Source organism: Mesocricetus auratus, unplaced genomic scaffold (genome assembly GCF_017639785.1).
Source record: "Mesocricetus auratus isolate SY011 unplaced genomic scaffold, BCM_Maur_2.0 Super-Scaffold_100042, whole genome shotgun sequence".
In the NCBI taxonomy this organism is placed as follows: Eukaryota; Metazoa; Chordata; class Mammalia; order Rodentia; family Cricetidae; genus Mesocricetus; species Mesocricetus auratus.
In genome coordinates, this window is record NW_024429219.1 from 4,300,824 (window position 1) to 4,324,432 (window position 23,609).

General features: G+C 55.9%; 3 protein-coding genes across 5 annotated transcripts in view; 2 read left to right on the forward strand and 1 right to left on the reverse strand.

Annotated features, from left to right (window-relative positions):
* The first annotated feature begins 213 nt into the window (after positions 1-213).
* Positions 214-7,634, forward strand: Phf13 (PHD finger protein 13). The gene is made up of 4 exons (XM_040734992.1): positions 214-760; positions 2,553-2,654; positions 4,493-5,027; positions 5,378-7,634. Exons 1-4 carry the CDS (start codon positions 722-724, stop codon positions 5,602-5,604), a joined length of 903 nt encoding a protein of 300 aa, XP_040590926.1. The 5' UTR covers positions 214-721; the 3' UTR covers positions 5,605-7,634.
* A 572-nt stretch (positions 7,635-8,206) lies between these two features.
* Thap3 (THAP domain containing 3) lies at positions 8,207-13,698 on the forward strand. 2 transcript variants are annotated; one of them, XM_005079285.4, is made up of 4 exons: positions 8,207-8,350; positions 10,955-11,147; positions 12,688-12,768; positions 13,038-13,698. In XM_005079285.4, exons 1-4 carry the CDS (start codon positions 8,277-8,279, stop codon positions 13,317-13,319), a joined length of 630 nt encoding a protein of 209 aa, XP_005079342.1. In that variant the 5' UTR covers positions 8,207-8,276; the 3' UTR covers positions 13,320-13,698. The 2 variants fall into 2 exon arrangements, with proteins under 2 accessions (XP_005079342.1, XP_005079343.1); XM_005079286.4 differs by lacking the exon at positions 12,688-12,768.
* A 640-nt stretch (positions 13,699-14,338) lies between these two features.
* Dnajc11 (DnaJ heat shock protein family (Hsp40) member C11) overlaps positions 14,339-23,609 on the reverse strand; it is a 46,207-nt gene continuing 36,936 nt past the window's right edge. For both annotated transcript variants that reach the window (XM_040735102.1, XM_040735101.1), the window contains 6 exons: positions 19,034-19,189; positions 17,945-18,014; positions 17,146-17,203; positions 16,900-17,042; positions 16,377-16,506; positions 14,339-15,601 (listed from right to left, as the gene is read on the reverse strand). In XM_040735102.1, coding sequence (XP_040591036.1) covers positions 15,576-15,601; positions 16,377-16,506; positions 16,900-17,042; positions 17,146-17,203; positions 17,945-18,014; positions 19,034-19,189 — 583 coding nt within the window. In that variant the 3' untranslated portion in view covers positions 14,339-15,575. The remainder of the gene's footprint in view (positions 15,602-16,376; positions 16,507-16,899; positions 17,043-17,145; positions 17,204-17,944; positions 18,015-19,033; positions 19,190-23,609) is intronic.

Consider the following 23,609-nt stretch of genomic DNA (forward strand, 5'->3'; position numbering starts at 1 on the left):
GCCACCGCCCTCCGAGACCCAGGCCGCTCGCAGCTCGACCCCGCCCCCGCCCCCTGGCGCTCCCCCGCCCCTCCCCCACCGGCCGGGAGGTGGGAGCCCCCCCAGCACCTCCCCCGCTCCGGAGGCCCGCCCCCGCCCCCTCCCCCCGGAGTCCCGTCAGCGCCGCCTCCGCACGCGTCCGCTGCCGCGGTGCCTCCTGGGAGTTGGAGTTTATGAAGACGGCCCCTCTACGCCGTCGCGCCGCTCCGGGGACTACGATCCCCCACAATGCCGCGCGTCGCGCGCGCCCCACCCCCCTCCACCCCGCGCTGACGGCGTCCAGCCGACCCGGACTACAGTTCCCGGCGGCCCTCGCAGCGCTCCCGCCCTCCCTCCCGAGACACGAGCCGAACTGGGCGTCAGGTCGGGGAGCCGGTCGGGTTCCCGCTCGCTGTCGCCGCCGCCGCCCCCCACAGCGCCTCTCCCGCCGGGCCACAGCTCCGGTCGTGCGAGCTGCATCCCCCACTGAGTTCGCCGCGGACACTCCAGCCCGGGATCAGCGAGGCTGCGACGCGACACCCCCGACACCCCCGTCACCTCCAGCCCGGGCGACCCCTCCCCGGACCGGTCCGCCCTCGCCCTGCGCGGTGCCGGAGACCCCCGGCCCCGAGCGTCCTGCGGGCCCCCGCTCTCGCACTCCGGCCTCGGCACTCCCGCCGCCGCCGCCCCCCCCACCCGGAACATGGACTCCGACTCCTGCGCCGCCGCCTTCCACCCCGAGGTGAGTGCGAGCTTCGCCTCGCCGCCCCCTCCCCGGCCTCCGCTGCGCCCCCGGCCGAGCGGGACCCCGGGAAGCCGTCTCGAGCCCGGCCTCCTCCCTCCCTGTCTCCCCCACGTTCGCCCGGCGCCCCCAGCTCGGGCCCGCGCTGCTGCTCCCCGCCGGCCTTCGCCGGGCGCCGCGCCCACCCTGCGCCCCGAGGACACGGACCTCCCCCCCTCGCCCCCGGCCGCCCTGGCTCGGGCTCGCGGGGTCTCCTCCCCGCCTCCCCGGGGCGGCCCGGCCCCCTCGGAACGGCTGCGCGCGCGGTCGGTCGGTCGGTCCTGCCGCCCCCTCCCCCGGCGGCCCAGGCCGCGCCCCGCCCCCACGGCGCCCGAGTCCGGGGGGGTCCGCACTCGGGAGCCGGTCTCCCGCGCCCGCCCCTCCCCCTCTTCCGGGGAGCGGCCCCCCGCGCAGCGGCCCCCCGGGCCGGGGTCGCTCGCTCGGTGTGCGGGGTGTGCGGCGGGGGCGGGGCGCCGAGCGGAGCCGAGGGGTCCGCCGGTGTCGCTGCCGCGGGCGGGAGGCTCTGGGGCCTGCGCGGCGGCGCCGGGACACCCACCCGGGTCCCGCGGGCGTCCCGCACCCCACGGGTGGGCCCCGCACCTTCCGGGGCCTGCGCGGGCGGGCGGGCGGCGCGCGCGCCATCTGCTCCGGGAGGGAGGGCGGGTCCCTGGCCACCGCGGCGCCGCCCCGCACTCGCGTCCGCGGCCCTGGTCTTTCCACCCCCCCCCCACCCCACTCTCCTTCCCTCCGCGATGTCCCTCGGGGCGAAATTAAAGTTCTCCCGGAGTTTGGGGCCCGGTTGCGCGGCCTTGTGGCCGCCCGAGTGCCGGGAGCGCGCGGCCCGCTCTGCTGACGGTCGCCTGCGGGGCTGGCCGAGGGGCGGGAGCGAGCGGCCTGGCGGAGCAAGTTGGGACCGCGTTGGAAAGTGCTGCGCTGCGCGCCCCTTTGCGTGGGCGGGGGGATGGGGAGCGTCGGGGGTCGGCCCGCTGTCGCCGTCCTCGCGGGCCGAGCACCTGAGCGCGGGGTGGGGGTGGTGACAAGTTGCGGGAGCAACCGCAGGGAATGTTCCCGGAGCCTTCGATGCTCCGCCTTCTCGGGAGAAAAATCCCTTTTTGTGGTGGGTGCTCTGCGGCCGTTGAGAAGGGCCCCTGAGCCGGCTGGTACCGCGTCGTGTGTCTTACATACACAACGTGCGCACCGAAACCGAGCAGTGCCTTCCCCGTTCCCACTCAGTTCAGGGGGGACAGTTGGGTGTCCCGCACCCCGCCCCTACCGGGGGAGGAGGATCCCCTGGAGCTGCAAACCCTGGGCCTCCCCCTCCCCGCCTTGGCCTCGTGGGAGCCAGGTTTGGAGAGCAAGGAGAGATTGACCAGCTGGTTTTTTGAAATCGCTTAATTTCTGTGTAGAGCCGCAGCTGCAGTTTGTTTTCAAAGTGGAAAATCTGTAGCAAAAATGTAGATGCCGGGGCTCCTGATAGGCGTGTGGGGACAAACAGATAAGGCGAGCGCCAAGAGGTGGACTGTAGACGAGCTTTTATCTCCTAGCTAGTTTCCCAGTGTTCTTGGCACAGTCTTAAAACTCCTCTCTACCTTAAGAACACTTTGTTGTTTCTCGACCCCAACTCCCCTTATCTTGTTGCTGGACTGTAAACTCTGCAGTGTTGTGTGAGTTGGCAATAAATGTTGCAGCTTGCTTTGTTTTGTCGACTTTCCCCCGGGAGTCTCCTTCATGCACACTTCGTTCCCCTCAACAGGAGTACTCCCCTAGTTGTAAGAGGCGCCGCACTGTTGAGGACTTCAACAAATTCTGCACCTTCGTCTTGGCCTATGCTGGCTACATCCCCTATCCGAAGGAGGTAAGAATCCCAGATTTTGGAACATCACCCCCACCCCCAGTACCTTGGCTTCGTGCTACAGGTGCTTCACCAGTAGCTGGTCTGGGAGCGTTTGATACTAGCTTCCAGCAATAGTCTGGCAGGAATCAGTTTCTTTGGGACCTAGATGAGCCCAGAGGAGTGATCACAAAGCTTCAGTAGACCTGTCTAGAAAGGATTTAACCAGTAGATTTTAATTAATTAATTTATTTATTTAGGTTTTTTCAAGATCGGTTTTCTCTGTGTAGCCTTGGCTGTTCTGGAACTCACTTTGTAGACCAGGCTGGCCTCCTCCTGCCTCTGCCTCCCAAGTGCTGAGATTAAAGGCGTGTGCCACCACGCCTGGCTTTTGTGGTTGATTTAACAAACTTTTAACAACCATTTGCATTCACTCTTAACATTCCTGCCCTTGGGTTTCTCTGTAGATCAGGCTGGCCTTGATATTCACTCTTTTAATACCTACACTCCGAAGGATGAGGCAGGAGGTTTGTTTAAAGTTTAGGGTCAGCCTGGGCTACAGGGTGAACTCCAAGTCAGAATAGCTTAAGAGAGAGTAGTTTCAAGAGAGTAGTAACAGATAATAAAAAGTCTAATGCTGTAGTGGGTTAGCTGCCTGGGGTTTCTGTTTAGTTTCTGAGTAGGGGCAGTGCTTGAGTGGCCAGGCCGACTGTCTTTAGGAAGAATGAACTAAGTGTTGTTCTTTGTCCTCTCTGCTTTGAAGATGAGGACACCAGGTCACAGGGGGAGACCTCTTGCCCTAGGATTCAGGTCTTGCTTAGCTGCTGGGAAAGCAGATACCTGGGGCTTGAGAGTCTTGCCGCAAATTCTGCGTACACGAAGCTTCTTTTCTTGACAAGGAAGGGGGGAGGTGTCAGCCTCTGTGGGGTTTAGACTGCTGACACCCTGTGTGTATCACCTGAGCTGCATACAGAATCTGGTACTTTGGGAACGAAAATCATGGCATGTATTTATTCTTACAATGCATACTTTGAACCACAGAGACTGCTGCCAGTCCATGTAGCTTGCTGTTTAAGGACACTAATTATCTACTTAGATTTTGGATTATTTTGGGATGTCTCCAGGATTTCTTGTTTGTTTTTTTGTCTTTTTTTTTTCAGACAGATTTTTCTGTGTTGTTCTGGCTGTCCCAGAACTCACTCTGTAGACCAGGGTGGCCTTAAACTTGGAATCTGCCTCCCTCCCTTAAAGGCATGTGCCACTCTGCCCTGCTGTTTCTTGTTTTGTTTTTAAGAAAGGTCAAAATTTGAATAAATCTAGCTGAAATTTCATTTTAAAAATTCCTGTTGGGAGCCAGTGCCTTTGATCCCAGTGCTCAGGAGGCAGAGGCAAGCAGATCTCTTGAGTCTGAGGCTAACCTGGTCTACAAAGTGAGTTCCAGGACAGCCAGGGCTACAGAAAGCTCTGTCTCAAAACAAAACAAAAACAAAAGAAAAAACCCATTTGGAGAATAAATGGAGGATATTCTTCTTTCTTCAGGAGAGACTGAAATTATGAGCCCATGTCTGTAGCAGCTTCTGTCAGATCTTGGAGGGGGAGGAACTCATGGCCCCTTTCTTGCATGCTAGGCAAGCACTGTGCTACTCCAGCCTTTACCCGTGAGCTTTGTCCTGCTGGAGAGACTCAGTGAGGGAGGTGCACCCTCCTGGTTGGCTGGCACAGTAATGATAATGAGGTGGTAGCATTTTGACCAGGGTCCAGGATGTGCTTGGTGCAGGAGTTTGTTGCGGGGGAGGGGAGGGGAGGGTCTGGAGCCCTGGAGGTGGTGAGAGGCTGACTGTGCCCGTGTTGCTCTGTTGCAGGAGCTCCCCTTGCGGAGCAGCCCTAGCCCCGCTAACAGCACCGCTGGCACCATCGACAGCGATGGCTGGGATACTGGTTTCTCTGACATTACGTCCTCAGTGCCCCTGCCAGTGTCGGACCGCTGCTTCAGCCACCTGCAGCCGTCGCTCCTACAGCGAGCGAAGCCCAGTGACTTCCTGCTGGACAGGAAGAAGACAGACAAGCTGAAGAAGAAGAAGAGGCGGCGGCACCGGGACAGCGACGCGCCTGGGAAGGAGGGGCCCAGGGGGGGCTTGCTGAAGCTGGAGGCTGCAGACCCGTACGTGCAGACCCCCACGAGCCCCGCCATGCAGGGTCTTCCCCAGGCCTCTGCTGACCCCTGCTCAGGCTGGGACTCTGACACTCCCTCCAGTGGTTCTTGTGCTACGGTGTCACCTGACCAGGTTAAAGAGATAAAAACTGAAGGAAAACGGACTATTGTCCGGCAAGGAAAGCAGGTGGTGTTCCGAGATGAAGACAGCACAGGCAACGATGAGGACATCATGGTAGACTCAGGTGAGTGGTTTGAGCAGAGGGTCCAGGCCCTTGGGGTGGGATCTGAGTGCCCTTAGGTTCTTTGAAAGGAGAAAGTGTGAAAAGGCAGAGAGGCCCTCATGAAAGGGCTGTTAGCTCCTGGGTACAGCCCCGGATTTCTCTGCAAGCCTGAGTGGGAGATGATTCGTGGCCCCCAGGTGGAGCTCAGCACTGTTTGGGATACAGGCCCTGGCTCCCGAGAGGAGTACCAGCTCAGCTCGTGGGGCTGGAGTGTCAGTGACCACACAGGTCACTCGCTGTGCTCTGGATGTGCAGTTCCCAGGCAGGAAGGCCTCAGGAAGTCCCACTTCTCAACTGTCGTTCCCTTCCAGATGATGATTCCTGGGATCTTGTCACCTGTTTCTGCATGAAGCCCTTCGCTGGCCGCCCCATGATAGAGTGTAACGAGTGCCACACCTGGATCCACCTGTCCTGTGCAAAGATCCGCAAGTCCAATGTTCCCGAAGTGTTCGTCTGCCAAAAGTGCCGGGACTCCAAGTTTGATATCCGTCGTTCGAATCGTTCCCGAATGGGCTCCCGGAAGCTGTTTCTGGACTGATTGGGAGCTGCCAAGGAGACAGGCAGGACTGGAAGGGCATGGGCTCTGTGGCCTTCCTTAGTTGAACACAGATCTCCCAGCTCTGGTGTGGGCAGACCCTGCCACTCAGGTGCCTAAGCAGAGGACTGGCTGTCCAGATAAAAGTGTACATAGCCAGTGAGCAGATATGGTGGTGGTCAGAGCCGCAGCTGCCCCTGGCTCCTGCAGCAGGCAGACTGAGCACCAGGTCTGCTTCAGATGGGAGAGGGGCACACAGTCTTGTTAGCCAGTTCCCACCGCTGGGAGGGAGCCGGTGCTAGCTGTCCGTTCCGTCTCCTCTGTGCTGGGAGTGGAGTTCTGTTTCCCTGGCCTCTGTTTCTTCTCCAGTGTTGGTCTTTTATCACAAGTGTCTATACAGCAGCCGTCCAAGTTGCCTGCCCCTTTGTGATCTCATTGCCCCTGACTCAGTTGGGCTAGGGAGCTGCTTCCTTAAAGGTCTGGTGTCCCCAAGAGGAGCCCTTGGTTGCGGGTGAGCGGTGGTTCTTTGGTTTTCACTGTTTGTTTGAAGGGACAGTATGTGGCCACTTCTCCACAGAGCGGGGTTGAGGGTGGAGGTGTCCTGTGTTCATAACCCAGTTTCTTGTTTTGCACGATGTAAAAACCATCCCCCCCCCCCAAGATATGGCCCAAAGATCGGCCAGAGTCTTCCTGGATGCCCTTTCTCTGCCGCTGGTCCGTGCTCTAGGGTGCCCAGTATACTCTTCCGTGTGGAGAAGCCCTTGGTCCTCTGTTCTTCAGCTGCTCCGGTAGCATCCCACAGATGAGGCTGTCCCAAGACCTATGTAATAGTTAAAAAGAACCCGAGGGCATTCTCTAGTGACTGCCCTCCACACAGGCTGGCCTGCTAGGTTCCTGGGGCCAAGGCAAGGGTTTGAGTTAGTGCCATAACATCAGCTTGCAACGCTATGCAGTTTCAAGGGTGTGAACCACAGCCCTGGTCTGGTATGAGGGCTGCCTCAGCACCTGGGACACTGGTGGTCCTAGGACTGGAGCAGAGAGGCAGGGAGGGAGGGCTTTGGCTCTAACGTGGCCCTTGTTCTTCAGCCCTTCCAAAGCTGGTTCTCAGCAGGGTTTGGCAAAGCAGTGGGTGTATTTCCTAGGCATTGTTTAGGCAGCATGGGACAGGGAAGAGTGGACCACATACATCTCTCCCCTCCACCCTCCCTGTGTCGCCGTGGCAGGGTCACCAGGCGGTCTCACAGTGTTGTAAGCTACAAAGGAGCTCAGACTATAACTTGGCTAATTGGAGCTTTTCGGGGTAGGGGTCAGTATCTTTCACACTTGTCCAATTTGTCTTAGTTCTTCTTGTTTTTAAAATCCTGTTGCTCATACTAAAGTACAGAGAAACACTGCTAAAGCTCAGTTGGTCGTGCAGATTTCACTTGGGATACCTCTGCCACTGAGGAGGAGCCGTTCCAGAAAGTCTTGTCCCCAGGCTATGGTCTGGCTCTGACTGAAGTAAATACCCAGGACAAGTTAGAGGAATTTGCCAAAGACCTGCCCTGTGACGGTACTTGTCCAGTGTCTTCACCCTGAGGTTAACCAAAGTTGCAGTAGTTTTTTTAAGTGCGTTTGAGAGTGTGGTTTTGTTGTGGACCCGTGTAGCTGGCCATTGTGTGCTCAGAGATGCGACGCCTCTGGGATATGTTGACACATCTCAATTTCTGTTTGCTTGCTTTGTGTTTAAGGGGACTTTTCCCTGTGGGTGGTGTCACAAGTTGGACACCTTGGTTTGGGGGTGGATTGAGCTGGGCAGCTGTAATCAGCTTTATGCAAACTGGGCATGACCCTTCTAGGGGCTCCTGGTTGGCGGCTAAAGATGTGAGGGGAGGGAAAGGTGTCACCCCCAAAGTAGACCCCCCCCATCAGCTTTGGCCAGGCCAGACACAACATCGTTTACATGGTTCTGTGTAATTATAAAGTTTATGTGTATAAAGCAAGCTGTTTCTGTGAAACTGTATATTTTGTAAATAAAGATATTGCTACTTTGAGATTGGTGTCCTGTGCTGAAGGGCACTGTCTTCTCTGTCACTTGCCCAGGTGTGGCTCTGGGAAAGCTGAATTGGTTGTGGCATTTCACACAACAAGAAGGACCACGCCCTCGGGTCCACTTCCCTAGGTAGCTCCTAGACCCAGTGTGGACTACTTTTGAATGGCTTCCGGTGTATCCCCAGTCCCTGTGTCGTGCCCACCCGACTCACCTGTGCTCTCAAAGCCACAGCGTTTAGGCTCTGTGAGTTTGGGATTGGGACTTTTCTTGTCTGGCATGGGGACAGACCTTTAATCCCAGCACTTGGCGAGCAGAGGCAGGCAGACAGGAGTTTGAGGTGAGTTTCCAGTGCTAGGAATCCACTGGATCCAAACCTTATGTGGCAGGCTGATGAGGGAGTTTTCAGTTCCAGATAGCCCAGCCTCCTACCTGCTTACCTATTAAACTGTTAGCTGAGTTGAGGGTCGACACCTTCTCTGGTTCAGGTTTCCAAGGTTAATTGTGCTTAAACTCTTGGAGGCATCCCTAGGAGTTTAGCAAAGCTGGGTCCCAGCACCGGGAGCCTTGCAGACCCCGCCCCCAAGCTCCGCCCCCGAGGCCGCGTACCGCCATCTTTGTTAGGGGCAGCGGGCCCATCTCTGAGATGCCGAAGTCTTGTGCGGCCAGGCAATGCTGCAACCGCTACAGCAGCCGCAGGAAGCAGCTCACCTTCCACCGGTGAGGAGTGGGAGACTGGGGCCAGAACCTATGGAGCGCTCACAGACCCTAGTGCACCGGGCGGGAGCCCCGGGGAGGCCCAGGGTGTGCGGGCGAAGTGGACCGGGACTGCACGGAGGGGGATGGCCCGGGCGTCAGCGGCGCTCCCGCGGCCTCAGCCTGCGCCCCGCCGGCCCCTCTAGGTGCAGGCTTGGGCTGACCCATCTCGCCTGGAAACATTAGGCGCTCAGTGTGAACAGGCTGGGCGTGGGCGGCGTCTGGCCCTGTCCCTGCTCTGGCCTCCTGCTGCCTGCGTCACCTCGAGGGAGGCCCAGGTACCTGGCCTGGAGGAATGAGCGCCCTCCAGGATGGCCGGCCGCATGGCAGGGACTTGCATCGTGGGAAGGTGGTGGATACCCGGCCTTGTAGTCCCAGGACTCCTTTCCCCAGCCCAACTCGTGCGTAGCCCTTTCCAGGGAAGCACCCTCCAAGGCCACAGCTTCGAGCGAAGTCAGCCTTCCGGGCGCAGTTCCCCGAGCTCGGCCTGGCAGCCTGCTCGCACCGGGCCCCCCTCCCTCGGCCCCGCTGCCCGCCCCCCCCCCCCCCCGCCCGGTACGCTGTTTCAGTGTGTCTACTGAAGAGTAGCAGCCACAGAAAAATGCACACATCAGTTGGCAGCCACAGAGGAATCTCCGCTGGCACCCACGTCTTCTCACCTGCCCACGGGGAGATAGTCTGCCTGTAGTGTGTGTGAGTGCATCGTGTGGCCGGGGTTAGCTGTGTGTGAGTGCATCGTGTGGCCGGGGTTAGCCTTGAGTAATGGAGTCCCAGCGTGTGCTTTTCTCCCTCCGGGCGCTGTTGTGAAAGTCATCCCTGCCCCAGGTGCACGATTGCTTTCTTTTCTGCACGGGAGTCTAAGCTCTGCGAACGAAGGGCCTCTGGGTAGCCGCATGGGCAGTTAGTTAGTTACCAAGGGACCTGTGCTGCCTCCCGGTCATGTTGCCATATACGCCGGGGACAGTCACCGCCATTCACTCTTGCTTTTTAAGTTTTCATTTGTGTGCGGGTACAGATGTCGCAGTGCCTGAGCAGAGGTCATAGGACAACTTTCAGGAGTTGGTTCTATCCTCTGGCCGTACAGATCGATCCTGGGGACTGAGCTCAGGCCATCAGGGTTGGCAGCAAGTGCCTCTACCGACTGACTCATCTTGCTGCCCCTAAAATGTTCTGACAGTCATTGCATATACCGGAAAGGGCATTTTTCATGCGCGCCACGCTGTGACTTCTCGTCTGCGTCCTTGCCACAGGCCGTGTTTCTCCTACTTTCCTGAGAGCGGAGGTCTTGTGTAGCCCAGGCTGGCTTGGACCAGGATCCTCCGCGGTGACCCCAGGCTACCCCGCTGTGCCCAGGTCTTGCTTGTACTTCCGTGTCGTCTGCCTTGGTCTCACTTGGTAGCTTTTGGCTGCACTGGTCTTTTCCCCACGTGCATCCTAGGGCACATTTTGACCTTTGTCAGGGATCTCCCTGACCTGTCTCCTTTGCTCTCCTCGCCTAGAGCTTCTTCCAGAGTGCTCAAGTCTCCTGGGGACACGGGCTCTGTAGGGACATCCCAGGCACACGTGCCCATCTGCCACTCCTGTACTTTGGCAGTCCAAAGAGCACCTTGAACTTGACACCTAACATTTCAACTTTCTGCTCACCCAAACCCCCTCCACGGCAAACATGAAACGCCTTCCTGTCCACGGTTTCATGATTCACAGGCAAACCTTGATACCTGCCTTTTCTTTTCTTTCTTTTCAGAGAAAAGGCCTTGGCTGGCCTAGAACTTGCTATGTAGATGAGGTTGGTTTGGAACTCAGAGAGATCCATTCGCCTGTCTCCCAAATGCTGGGAATAAAAACGTGTGCCATCACACCTAGCTTTTTTTTTTTTGGTGGTTGTTTTTGACAACTCAAAGTGGTCCTCCTGCCTCAGCCTTCCAAGTGCTGGAATCGCAGACTTGAGTTTCTAACCTAGTATTGCTTTCACAATGCCCCGCCCCCCCAAGCACTTTCTCCTGCCAAGCCATTCTCCCTGCATCCTGGGTGGACACAGACTCCCTCTCCTTCCCTTACCCAGAACCCACAGGGATGTCCCATCTATCTAAATATCTAAATAAAGCCATCATGTGGTCCTTCTCTCTCCTGGGCGCCCACCCCCACTCATCGTCTGTGAAGGCCACAGGGTTTGTCTTTCCACTTGCTGCAGGGTCTGTTCAAATGTCATCTTGGCTAGCCATAACCACGGGCTTCTCCCTATGGTTTTCATCTGCTCCTGCCCTCAGTCCACCTCAGCCTGGTTTGCTGCAGCTTGGGATGTAGGCACCAGAGGGCAGGGGCTTGGTCCTACCCACTGCCACCATGTTCTGGCAGGAAATCGGGGCCTGGCCAGCAGTAAGCTCCTGGAGGAACGGGTGACTCTCCTCGCGTGTACTCTGGGAGCATAGCTCTCTTGCCACGTTTATGATCTTGGGTTTCATATACGCGCCCATCACAGCCGTGGTGAGAGTATCTGGGTGTTAGACAGGGTTAACAAGGTGGATTGCCGAGTTCCCAGAGCGCTGCTGTGGAATGCTATGCCCACAGGTTTCCGTTCAGCCGCCCGGAGCTGCTGAAGAAGTGGGTGCTGAGCATCGGCCGGGCCAACTTCAAGCCCAAGCAGCACACGGTCATCTGCTCCGAGCATTTCAGACCCGAGTGCTTCAGCGCTTTCGGGAACCGCAAGAACCTCAAACACAATGCTGTGCCCACAGTGTTCGCTTTTCAGAGCCCCACACAGGTAGGGAGCCGGTGCGACTGTGTGTCTGCTGAGCGGGAGGTGAAAACAGCTGAGGCTGGGCTGAGGGTGGAGCTCAGGCGGTGGGAGAACGCACTGGCCTAGGATGGACACCCTTGCGCCGCGTGAGCTACAGTGACGCAGGCGCGTCAGCCCGTAATTTGGAGCCAGAGGCAGGAGGGTAGGGCCGGTTCTGGGGTACACGAGACCTGTCCCCCCACCTGCCCCCGAAAAAAAAAGTAATTTAAGGCTCCGTTAGCACTGAAGCATCCGCGCTGGGGCCTGGGGAAGAGGGGCTTGCCTGGCATGCAGGAAGCCCTGGGTTAGATCCCCAGCACTGCATGAAGTCTGAGCTGTGGTTGTGCATGCAACCCTGCATTCCAGAGGCGGGGACCAGAAGTTCAGTCATCCTTGCTTTGAGGCTAGTCTGAGGTACATGGGAACAAACAAAAAACCCAGGTGTGATGGTGCGTGCCTGCAACCTTGGCACTTAGAAGGCAGAGACTGGGGGCTGGAGAGATGGCTCAGAGGTTAAGAGCACTGCCTGTTCTTCCAGAGGTCCTGAGTTCAATTCCCAGCAACCACATGATGGCTCACAACCATCTACAATTCAATCTGGTGTCCTCTTCTGGCGTGTAGGCAGAAAAGTGTATATGTAATAAATAAATAAATAAACCTTAAAAAAAAGTTACATTTAAGAAGGCACAGACTGTCAGATTCCAGCCTGAGGTATGCCGTGTGCTCTATTATTATAGTGACGTGGTGGAGGGTGACAGCTTAGGTGGAGGAGAAAGCAGGGACAGCGGACAGAGGCTGGAAGAGATCTGAGCAGGTTCAGGAGGTTCACTTCAGTTCTCAGGGTCCCCAGGTAAACAGGTGGCCACTGTGGGCACTGCCAGCAGGTAGCAGGGACCTCAGATCCGCATAACCTTTCCATTGCGTGGCACGGAGGGGCTGAGGACGGCTCCCAGGTGATGCAGATGACTCAGGTCCTTGGAGCTGTGGGGACATGTTCAGGTGGCACCGACCCAGGATTTAGGGAAGTAGCTCGTGAAAGCAGGAGTGAACGCGGCTGGGTTCGGTCATCCCCACTTCAGGCTGAACAAGGGGACTCGGGTGCCCCAGGCCACTGTCTGGCCCATTGTTAGGCCCCACTGCCTAAACCCGGGCTGTGTCTCGAGGCTGGCGAGGGACAGGAGATACTGCCTCTCAGAGGCCAGCACAGCGGCTCCGCTCACATCCCAAGGCTCACACATCCCAGCCAGGCGGTGCACGCACAAGCTGGAGTCACACTAAAGGCAGAGCGTTAGGGCCAGGATGCTCTCTGGGAGGGAAGCTGTGGCTGCAGGCTTCCGTCCGCTGGCATCAGACCTCAGTGGGTCATAGGCTTCCGTCTCGGAGTGGGAGTGAGGCAGGCTGACCGAGGACGCACAGGACTGGGCTGCAGCCCCACGCAGGGATTACTCAGGGATGGACAGTGGCAGCTGTATGAGGATCCGGTGTCTGCCAGCTCAGTCAGCCTGACTCCACCTGCTGTTCCCAGGTCTGTCCTGAGGTGGGGGCTGGTGGGGACAGCACACTGGAAGAGTCTGAGTCTCCAGACGCTGAAGGCCCTGCGACACAGGTAAGACCCCGGGTACAGGCTGGTCTCCGAGGTGCCCCAGAGGACCCACAGGACAGGAGCAGCGGGGTAGGTGGCAGGACTTCAGAGCCTCTCTAGGAGCACCAAGATGGCGGTTGAGCATCGCCAGGATTTCACAAGGGGAAACAGGGCTGGGGCCAAACTCCAAGGGTAATGGGCATTTGTGACCCCCAGCTCAGATGCCTTTTTTTCTGGGGCTACAGGGCCATCTGGACAGCTCCTATTTACCACTCGCTGATGTCTGTCCTTAGGCCTTACCAGAGAGAACAGAAGCAATGGAGGCCCCTGGCCTGCAAGCCAGCCCCAGGGGGTCGAAAAGGCCCCTTCTGGGACAGCCGCCTGATCACAGTTACGCCCTTTTGGACTTGGATACCCTAAAAAAAAAACTCTACTTCACACTGAAGGAAAACAAGAGGCTGCGGAGGCGCCTGAGGGCCCAGAGGCTGCTGCTCCGGAGGACGTGTAGCCGCCTGCGAGCCTACAGAGAGGGACAGCGGGGATCACGGGCCAGACGGCCGGCACAGCGGAGCTGAGCCCGAGCAAGCTCTGGGGTGTGGCGAGGGTGGTGGCCCCCAGCAGGAAGTGGTTTTCGGCGGTTCCCCACTGGCCACTAATGCTGCAGGGGCCTTGAGACAGGCAGTCGTCAGGGGAGGGACCCAAGTTCTGGGGGAGCGAGAGGCACAATCTCAGGTCTCCTGGGCTGAGGATGGCAGCTGTGGGGCTGTCCTGTAACAGTGACCAATGTTAGGAGTTGTCACGGCCCTGTCAGAGATGTTCCCGAGGGAGAGGTGGCCATGCTTGCCGTTTGCCTCCAGGAACATGTTTAGCCAGGCAAGGGTCCCCCACATCAGCCTGTATTTCTGAGTGACTCTGGGCTGGTTTTTGTAAACAGAATAAATTCTTTGAACTCTGTGTTTAGGTTTGCTGCTTATACTCTTTCTCTGATACAGGACAGACAGGTATGATCACTGACTACAGACTGACTAAAACAGATAGATAAATAGATAGATGATAGATAGATGATAGACAGACAGACGGATAGATGATAGATAGATGGATGCAGGGTGGGGTGCAGTCCTTGCTGCTCTTTCAGAGGACAAGGCTTAGTGGCCAGCACCTACATGATGGCTTACCACCATCTGTAACTCTGTTCTAGGGGCTTCTGCCCTCCTCTGACCCCTGAGGGTACTATGCAAACACGTGGTACACACATGTAGGCAAAATACTCACACACGAAGAGTCTTTTAAGAAGTAGAGTACACACTTGTAACTCCAATGCTCAGGAGACACAGGCAGGAGAATCATGAGTTCTGGGCCAGCCTAAACTACATAGCCAGATCACAATTAAAAAGCAAACACAAGATCTTACGTCCGATTTCCTTATTTTGAGGTCTTGTATCTCAGGCAAACATTTAGCACAGATTGGAACCCCAGCTTCAGGTTGCAGCCAATGGTCTAAGCTCGAGCAGCAGGACTGGGGAAAGCCCAGGCCGTGGGAGCCCTCGACTCCACCGTTCTCCCTGATACACGCACACCAATGGACAAAGCAGCCTCAGCTTTCGGTCAGGTTTATTGTTGGGCAGTGCTGCCAGTCAGCTTTACACAGAAGGGGCAGCAGTGCCCAGGGAGCCACAGGACACTGAGTTGGGCTCGTGCAACAGTGCAAACTGCACATCAATCAGGGGCAAAGAAATATCCTCTTTAAAAAAAAAGTTAAGTATTACAGATCAAGCTGCTTTTAAAATGGAAGGATTATGAGAACGGGGAGGCAGCGCCCGCCGTCAGCACTTACTGCTGTGGGGCCACGTTCAGAGCCACTGCTGGTGTGACGCCTGCTCAGAGGTGAGGACCAGCAGTGACACCCAGCAAGTGTGCAACACAAGAGTCTGGGAACTGGGAGCCCTTCGAGGGTTCTCCCTGAGGGCCTGGCCTGGCAAGCAACAACACCACCTGCTGGGAACTCACTGGAGGTACAGGTACCTGGGCCAGCCTTGGGTCCACACCCAGGCTTTAGCCTCCAAGACTTAGCTCCCAGCTCCCCTCGTTCCAACACCATCCTCTAGAGTGGCTGCAGGCAAGGCAGGACAGGTGTCCTGTGGTGTACGGTGAAGGGGCGGGCCACTGGCAGCAGGATCTCTCAGCAGTGTGGGCAGTGTGCCTGGACAGTGCACCCGGGGACCTGGGGTCTCCCCTGTCTGTCCCAAGCCAGGGCCTGGAGGAATGATTTGAGAAGCTCTGGAAGTGGGAAGAAAGAGACTAGTTTCCAAACCCGTTGTTCTCAGATAAAAAGCAGTTTTATAAACCCACAGTCCTCTTCAGTCCACTCTGTAAAGTTTCAGAAGAGAAAGGTGGCTTGTGGGCGTCTACTGGGCAGCACACGACACCTTCCTTCCTTTGCATGTTTTCCATGTGCAGCGTGGACTTCAGGAAGAGCAGTCCCATGAGTGAGGGTAGAATGTTCCAAACAACTCCAGAGAGCTGCTATGCATGGCCACTCATGATGAGGGCCAGGGGTGAGCAAATAGTCAGCTGGGGCCCTGCCCTCCAGGAACATGATCCTTGGGGAAAGATGGCCGTGCTGTGGCCTGGCCAGGGTGGGGTGCCTCAGTCCTTACCCACAGCACCCACGAAGCTAGGCTGTCTGCGTGTCCCTTCACATAATTGATACAGTGCCGCCTTCTTGAGGAATAAACTAAAAACATCTCATGGCTGGGTTCCCCTGCTTCCAAATTTGTAGACTCCCAGGAGAATATTTTTGTAGCCTTTTTTCACTCAGGTTTCCAAGTAGTTTATCCGTCTGTATCGATCCTGTGAGCTGGAAGAAAAGCACAAGTCAGTCAGCAGAGGATGGGCGAGCGCCTCCACTTCCTGCCCCAAGGCTGGGCTAGAGCCGCCCCTGCTGCCTGTCTGCTTGTCTTGAGTCAGGGTTTTTCTATGTAGCCCTGGCTGACCTGGAGCTCAGAGCCCGCCTGCCCCTGCCCCGAGTTCCACACAGACACTCAGCTGTGACAAGAGTGGCCCTCCTACCCTTTAAAGTCTGTGTGTATGTTCTGTGCATGTATGTGTATCTGTGTATATGCTCTGCCTGGGTGTTACACATGCACACCACATACACGAGCGCCTGAAACTGCAGTCACAGGTGCTTGTGAGCATGTGTGTTGGTGCTGGGACCTGAACCTGGGCTCTCTGTAAGAACAATAGGCGCTCTGAATAGCTGAGTCATCTCTCTAGACTTTTTGAGGCAGGGTTTCTCTGTGTGTAGCTCTGGCTGTCCCGGAACTCGCTCTGTAGACCAGGCTGGCCTTGAACTTACAGAGCTCTGCCTGCCTCTGCCTCCTGAGTGCTGGGATTAAAGGCGTGCCCACCACTGCCTGGCTGGACTTGTTTTGAGATGAGCCTCACTGTGCGGCCCAGGATGGCGTGGAAGCCCTGTCCCTGCTGAACTTGTTGGGTACTTGCAGTGCCGCGCCTGGCCAAGGGCATGGTCTAACTTAACTCCATCTGTGACAAGAGCGTACAGATCCCTCACAAACTCAGCGGCCACGGATGACCTGGTAGAGGGAAGGTGACAGCACGGGCCAGCTACTTACACTGCTTTGGTATCCTCAGGGCCTCACTGTCAGGTACCATCACCTGGTGCAGCACGCCTCGGAACTGGTACAGAACCCGCAGGCTCTTCTCCTCCCCAACACATGGGTCATAGAACCCTGGCAGCCCCGCCTGCAGCAAACAGAGGGTCAGCCCTCAAGGCCCAAGCCACTCCCCCCGCCACCAACAGGGCACAGCATGGACAAGGGGCCTGATGACGGAACGAGAATTCAGAGTTGTATACTGAGGTAGTGCTAGACGGACCCTCAAGCCCCCTCTCACATCCAGCCTGAAGCCCACCGGGCATGGCCAGATGCGTCTACACCCTCCTTCCGGAACTTGCCGCCAAATGAAACACAAGAGCCAGGTAGGTTGCTTGGTGGCGCCTGGACGCTCAGTGGACACTTTTGGGCAGACTTCAGTGGCTCCAGCACAGAAGTTACCCAGCACTTTAAGGAAACGGTCACTGCAGGCCTGACGGTCCTGTCACATGGCACAGGTGGCCTTGGTGGCATGGCTGTGTACCTTGGAGGCCTCGGTGAGGATGAGCTTGGAGTCCTTCACCAGGCACTGCAGAGGCACGGTAACGTCTATCACCTTCACCCTCTCGTTCTTCCTGCTCTTGTCGTTGACAAACTTCCCGTACCAGGCGTTCACGATGATAAGCCCTGTCACAGAGTGGCGGGGCTCACACGGGCGTCCTGCCACTTCCCTTTGGAGACCTGAAACCCCCAGCGTCCAGCCCAGCCCAGAGAGGGGGCACCTTCTCACCCATTCTGGACTCCTCTGCTTCGATTATTCTCCGGACAGATTCCTGCATCAGCCGAACCTTTGAGAGAAGACAACACATCGGGGACTCTGGACTGGTTTTGGTCAGAGTATGCCAAACACCCTGTGCTCAGGGGCTGCAGGGGAAGGAGTGCACGCCTTGAGCTCAGCTCACCCATCAGAAGGTTTGAAGCCCTCAGCCCTATTTGAGGCACTTTTGGGGAGTCCCCTGACAGGGCATGACCCCACAGCGTGACCCCGGTGCAGGGGACAGCGCCTTCCTTCGCAGTGACTCTGTACATACATATGATGGACGAGAAACTACTGAACACATGGTCAGTATTTAAGAATAAGGGATACATAGGGATGCATTTCAAGGCTAACCTGGGCTACAGAACAAGTATGAGGTCACCTTGAACACACAGTGAGACTGCCCTACAGCAGACACTTCGAGTGAGCAGCTGGGCCTTCTCGAGAGGGACCCGTCTCTCTGTAGTCTCAGTCTTTGGAGCCCTCTCTCTGCTCCCTCACCCCCACAGCAGGCAGTACAGAGGGACAGGGTAGCACCTGCCCCTTTATGGGCCTGGCTAGGCCTCTGGAGGGTTGCACTCATCTCAAGGCACGGACCAGAGTCTCCAGAATGTCCCCACAGGTCACGGAAAGGCTTACAAGTAAATGAGGGTGCTGGGGAAGAGAAACCCTTAGGCTCTGCCATCCACACTGGAAGTTTCCCCCAGTCCCAGTTTCAGCAGGATGGGATGGAGAAGGGGCAGAGGAGGCTGCCTGGGCTCGGAACACTCACAGCTGCCTCCGCCTCTTGCTTCTTCTGCAGGATGTCGCTGGCTGTGCTCTCCCTTTGCTTTTCCAGTTCCCTTTCGGAGAGAAGCAGGGCACAAGTGACTCTATGGTGAGCAAACTGCGCCCCCTGCTGGACTGAGCCCAGCATGCAGTCTGTGACCCTAACTGGATTTCTACTTCTAGAATTTATCCTTCCAAAGCAACCCCAGGCCAGCCTGTGGGCTGCAGGCCTGTGCACTGTCCTTTAAGATTGAGATCCCCTTCACCTACGCTCTAGTAATAACAGAGGTCACAGGCAACTACAAGGGGGCACCCTGTCCCTCCTCAAGCTTAGTGTCGCAGGGTCTGCGAGGCTAACCAAGGGCCTTGCCATCACTGGGTTTTCAAGGGATGCTTGGACTCAGTTTTGGCTGAGGGGCTCCCTACAAGCAGCTTCAAAGCTAGCTCTGCTCTGTGGTTTCCATGACTACAGTCAGGTGCATCAGCGAGCACACCCATCCCATGTCAAGCTCTGTGGTTTCCATGACTACAGTCAGGTGCATCAGAGAGCACACCCATCCCACATCAAGCTCAGTGGTTTCCATGACTACAGTCAGGTGCATCAGAGAGCACACCCATCCCACATCAAGCTCAGTGGTTTCCATGACTACAGTCAGGTGCATCAGAGAGCACACCCATCCCACGTCAAGCTCTGTGGTTTCCATGACTACAGTCAGGTGCATCAGAGAGCACACCCATCCCACGTCAAGCTCAGTGGTTTCCATGACTACAGTCAGGTGCATCAGAGAGCACACCCATCCCACGTCAAGCTCAGTGGTTTCCAGGAGAGAGGTCTAGGATGGAGGAGCGGGAGGCAGCATGTGTGCTGGTCCCGTCTGAAGCCGGTTTTACAAGTCATTTCTGAGGGTGGGACTGACCGGCCAGAGGGAACACAGCTCCCTGCGCTGCAGCGGGCTAACAGGGACTAGGACCTGTCAGGACCCAGACGCCATGCTTAGAACTTCCCTAGTATTCACTTGCACTTTCCAGGGGTAGACCCAGTCACCTGTCCAGTTTGTAGGAGACCAAGGCAGAGGCTTTAGTGCAAACTCACTTCTCTTTCTGAGCCCTGAGGTATGGTTTGATGATCAAACGGTGCATTGCCAAGTAGACCACCAGAGGCCCCACGGTGGCGTAGAACACAGCGCTGGGAAGCAGCTGATCCGTCAGGTGAATAGGGAAGAAGTAGGTCTGACTGGCCCTGTTTAGCCTGTGGGAAACACAAGGACAAAACACACAGGACGAGCGTTGGGGCTCAGCCACCTCTAGAGAGCAGTACACCACTCCAAAGCTGAGCTGCTCATGCGTGTGAGGCCCAGAACCCACAGCAGGCTGCCTCAAGGGCGGGCAGGTGGGCAACGGAGAGTGAGTGTTTAACCGGGTCAACGTCCCATGGCTGTGCCGTGTGAAAGGCCTCGGGAGAGGAAAGCAACCCCGGAAAGCACCTGTCTCAGTGAGAGAAGCAGTCTCAACAACTCTGTAGTGGCGTCTTGTGCCGCCTACGGTACCGAGGTAGCGGCCTCAGGTGTGGGCTCGGTGTGTGGGCAAGATCACTTGTAAGAAAGAGGGGCGGTCTCACTCAGGCTCTCCCTTGGGGTGTGGCACCCCAACACTACAGGTGGAATAAGATGCCACTACACAACTCCAGACTTCAGGCTCCTAACTAAAACGCTTTGTAAAGGTCAAGGAGCTCCTGATCAGTGGCTGCGGAGAGCAGCTGTGAATGTGACCACATATGAGCACTGGGGGCTGGAGAGATGGCTGGGAGCACTGGCTGCTCTTGCAGAGGACCTCGCGCTAGACAGCTCACAGCTGCCTGAAACCCCAGCTCGTGGGGATTGATGCCCTCTGCTGGCCTGCACGGGCATCTGCATGTATATCTATACACAGATGGACATTCACATAAATAAATTGTAACAAGAAGTAATGGGCTTTATTCGTGTTTTCAGATGAGGGGTAGGGAGGAGACGTATCTATGTTACCCACACTGTCCTTGAACACGAGGCTCAAGTGACACTCCTGCTCCAGTCTCTCGCAGTCAGTGTCACCGCGCTGGGCCTCAGATTAATGTTTATTCTATCTTAAAACATAGTATTGTGGAATAACAACACCGTACACTGTGAAGATGTGTCACTCTGACTGGCTTAATAAAAAGCTGAACAGCCAACAGTAGGAAACAGATGGGATTTCCAGGCAGAAAGGGCACTGGGAAGAAGGCAGAGAAGCCAGGAGACTCAGAAGAAGCAGCATGGGAAGTATGGGGTAAAGGTAACCGGGAACGAGTTAATTTAAGTTATACAAGCTAGTTAGAAACACGCCTAAGCTACTGGCCGAGTTTCCCAGTAAGAAGTCTCCGTGGCCGTACAGAAAAGATCTACTACAACAAAGACTGAGTTCTGACAGCAGCAGCACAGGTGACTATGACGAGCTCACGGGACAGGCATGTTTCCCACTGTGTTCTGGGGCTGCGGCAGCACCCAGGGCTTGTGTGGGTTAAGCACACACTGCACCATTCAGCTACCCAGCTCATTTAGGTGTGTATGCATGAATGCAGCTGTTTAAGACAAGGTTTTCCCACCACGGCTCTCTCTCCAGCCACCTTTTCTGTCTTACGTCACACCCGCCTGCTCGGACACGACAGCACAAACAAAAACAACAATCTTAAGGGGGAGTATAAAGAAAAAGAAAAAAAAAAAGAGGGGCTGGAGAGATGGCTCAGAGGTTAAGAGCACTGGCTGCTCTTCCAGAGGTCCTGAGTTCAATTCCCGGCAACCACATGGCGGCTCACAAGCATACGTAATGAGATCTGGCGCCCCCTGCTGGCCTGCAGGCAGAGGACTGTATACACAGTAATAATATAATAATAATAATGACAAGGTTTTCCTGTGGGGCCCAGGCTAGCCGTGACTGTGTAGCAATACTCCCACCTCAGATGGATTATAGGCATGAGACGCCACAGTTGGCTCAAGCAGTGTTCATTTTTCCTTTCTTCCCTCCCTCTTCCTCAAGCAATACATATTCATTCATTCATTCTTTTTTTTTTTTTTTTTTTTTTTTGGAGACAGGGCTTACTGTGTATTTGTGGCTGGCCTGGAACTCGGTATGTACCTGCCTCTGCCTCCTGAAGGTGGATTAACAACCTGAACTGGATAATGAAAATATATCAAGTCTGTGAGATAAAGTAGACCATAAAGAGCTTCACTGCTGAAAACCATGTTTATTAGGAAGGACTCAAGCCTGGCGTGGTGAAGCACACCTTTAAGTCATCAGCGAGGATGCGGAGCTACTTGGATCTTTGTAAGTTTGAGATTGGCATTGTCTATCTAGTGAGACCCTCTTAAAAAAAAAAAAAAGCCAGGCCATGGTGGTACACGCCTTTAATCCCATGGAGGGCTTTTAATTAGGGGAAAGGGAATGAGAAAGGAGGGGAGTGAGGGGGAGACTGGGCTCTGGACATAGGAGTAGCAGAAGAGAAGGGGGAGGAGGCAGAGAAGAAGGGGAGAAAGAGAGAGGACAGAGACACAGAGAGAAAAACGGGAAGTGGGCAGGGCCCCTTTAACAGGGCCTGCAGTGAACAGCACAGGTGGTGCTCTTACTGGCAGCAGCTGAGGGCGGGTCCCATCAGAACCCCAACGGCAGGCCAGCACAGATGTCTGAGTACTAACAGAAGGAGACAGAGAAGCAGCTTGGTAGTTCAGACCACACTGAGGACCAAGTTCTGAAGGGAGTGTCCTTCTGCATATATGCTTCCCTTGTTGGTTGGTGAATAAAACACTGGCTGACTGGCCACGCAGGGATTATAGGCAGGGCTAGGGGATGAGAACTCTGAGAAAGTAGCAGGCGGAGTTGTCATGCAGAGCACGGGGAAGAGAGGACGCACCAGGTGTTCTCCGGTAAGCCAAGAACACATAGAAATACATACATTAATAGAAATGGGTTAATAATTAGGACAGAGCCAGCCAACAGGAAGCCCAAGTCACTGGCCAACAGTTTTATAACTAACATAGCATCCATGTGTTCATTTGGGGCTGAAGGGCGGCAGGACCAGCAGGGACAAGAGCTCCCATTAGAGTTCAATTCCCAGTGCCTATATCTGGAAGCCTGCAGCTGCCTGAAACCCCAGCTCCAGGGGATCTGGCGCCTCTGGCCTCTGGGAGCACTCACATTCATGTGGACAGAACACACACACAATTAGATAACAAATCTTTAAGCTATCTTGAAAAACCAAACCAAACCAAACCAAAATTTAGTCTGTGCAGCTTAATAGCGTCATAGAAAACAACGGGTGACAGGTGACATGCTGTCCCTGAGAAGGCAATTCAAAGTGTGTCGTCATCACAAGTGCTCAGCCTCACCTGCGGCCCATTTCAGATAAAGGTGGGCTAGAGTGCAGACAACCACCGGTGTCCTCAAGTCTCAGCTCAGAGCTGTAAAATGGTAGTGTGTCTGCAGAAGCCTATGCATTCTCATCAGTATTTTAAAACATATTTGATTTATGCGCATGAGTGTTTTGCCTACACGTATGACTGCATCATGCACACGCAGTACCTGCAGAAGCCAGAAGGGGGCACTTGATTGCCACTCAGAATTTAGTTGTCCAACTTTTTTGGTGGATACAGTGTACGTATGGAGGTCTAAACAACCTCAGTGTCATCCCTACGGAACAGTTCACATTTCTGTTTTTCTTAGACAAGACCTTTCACTGGTCTGGAAGATGGCTAGCAGTCTAGGGTGGGCTGGCCAGTAAATCCGAGGAATCCGCCTGTCTCTACCTTCCAGCCTGGGACTGAAGCATACGTGACCACACTGAACTTTTCCATGAGTTCTGGGGGTCAAAGGCGAGTCCTCCTTGCAAGCACTTTACTGCAGTTGTCTTCCAGTCCCAGGCCGCCCTGACACTAGTGGCACAGTCCCGACCGCCATGTCCAGAGACTTTAAATAGCACTCACTAACTTCTCATCATGTCTAACACGGACGCTGTGCACACAGCTGTCACAACTGCACTGTCTGTATCTGGGCAGCTTTTCCTTCTTCACTTCTGAGTCCGGTGCCTTAAATCCATACGTGTGCGATCCATGGATACAGAGGGGACACTGTGCACATAGGAGAGATTTAGGAAGCGGGCCAAGATGGGCCCTTGAGGTGAGGACATTGGAGATACAGTACAGTCGTCCCTTGGGAGTCGTGGGGCACAGGTTGTAGGACTTCGTCCAGACACCAAAACCTGTATATGATGGCACTAAAAACAGGGGCCAGACTGGGCCACTTGCGGAAGAGTCCGCACAGACAAGGAAGGACTGTGCCCCATAGAGCTGCCTGTGGGAGGCAGGAAGAGATAGCCAGGAGCTCCAGCCGGCTGTCCAAGAATCCGGCACACAAGTGTGTGGTGGGATGGGCAGGCAGAAGCCATCAACCCCAAGGTGGAAGAGGATGGACAGCTGCCTGCTGCCGGGAAGGAAGACGCCCTCCAGAGAGGGCTGGGGTACAACGGAAAGTGAGCAAGCCCAGAAGCCAGATGTGCCTGTCTGAAATCCCAGCACCAGGTAACTGAGAACAGGGTCCCTGGCGTGAGTTCCAGGGTAGCCGGGGCTGTGTGAGGCCACTCCTTCCGAGCAGCTAGCTCAGACAGC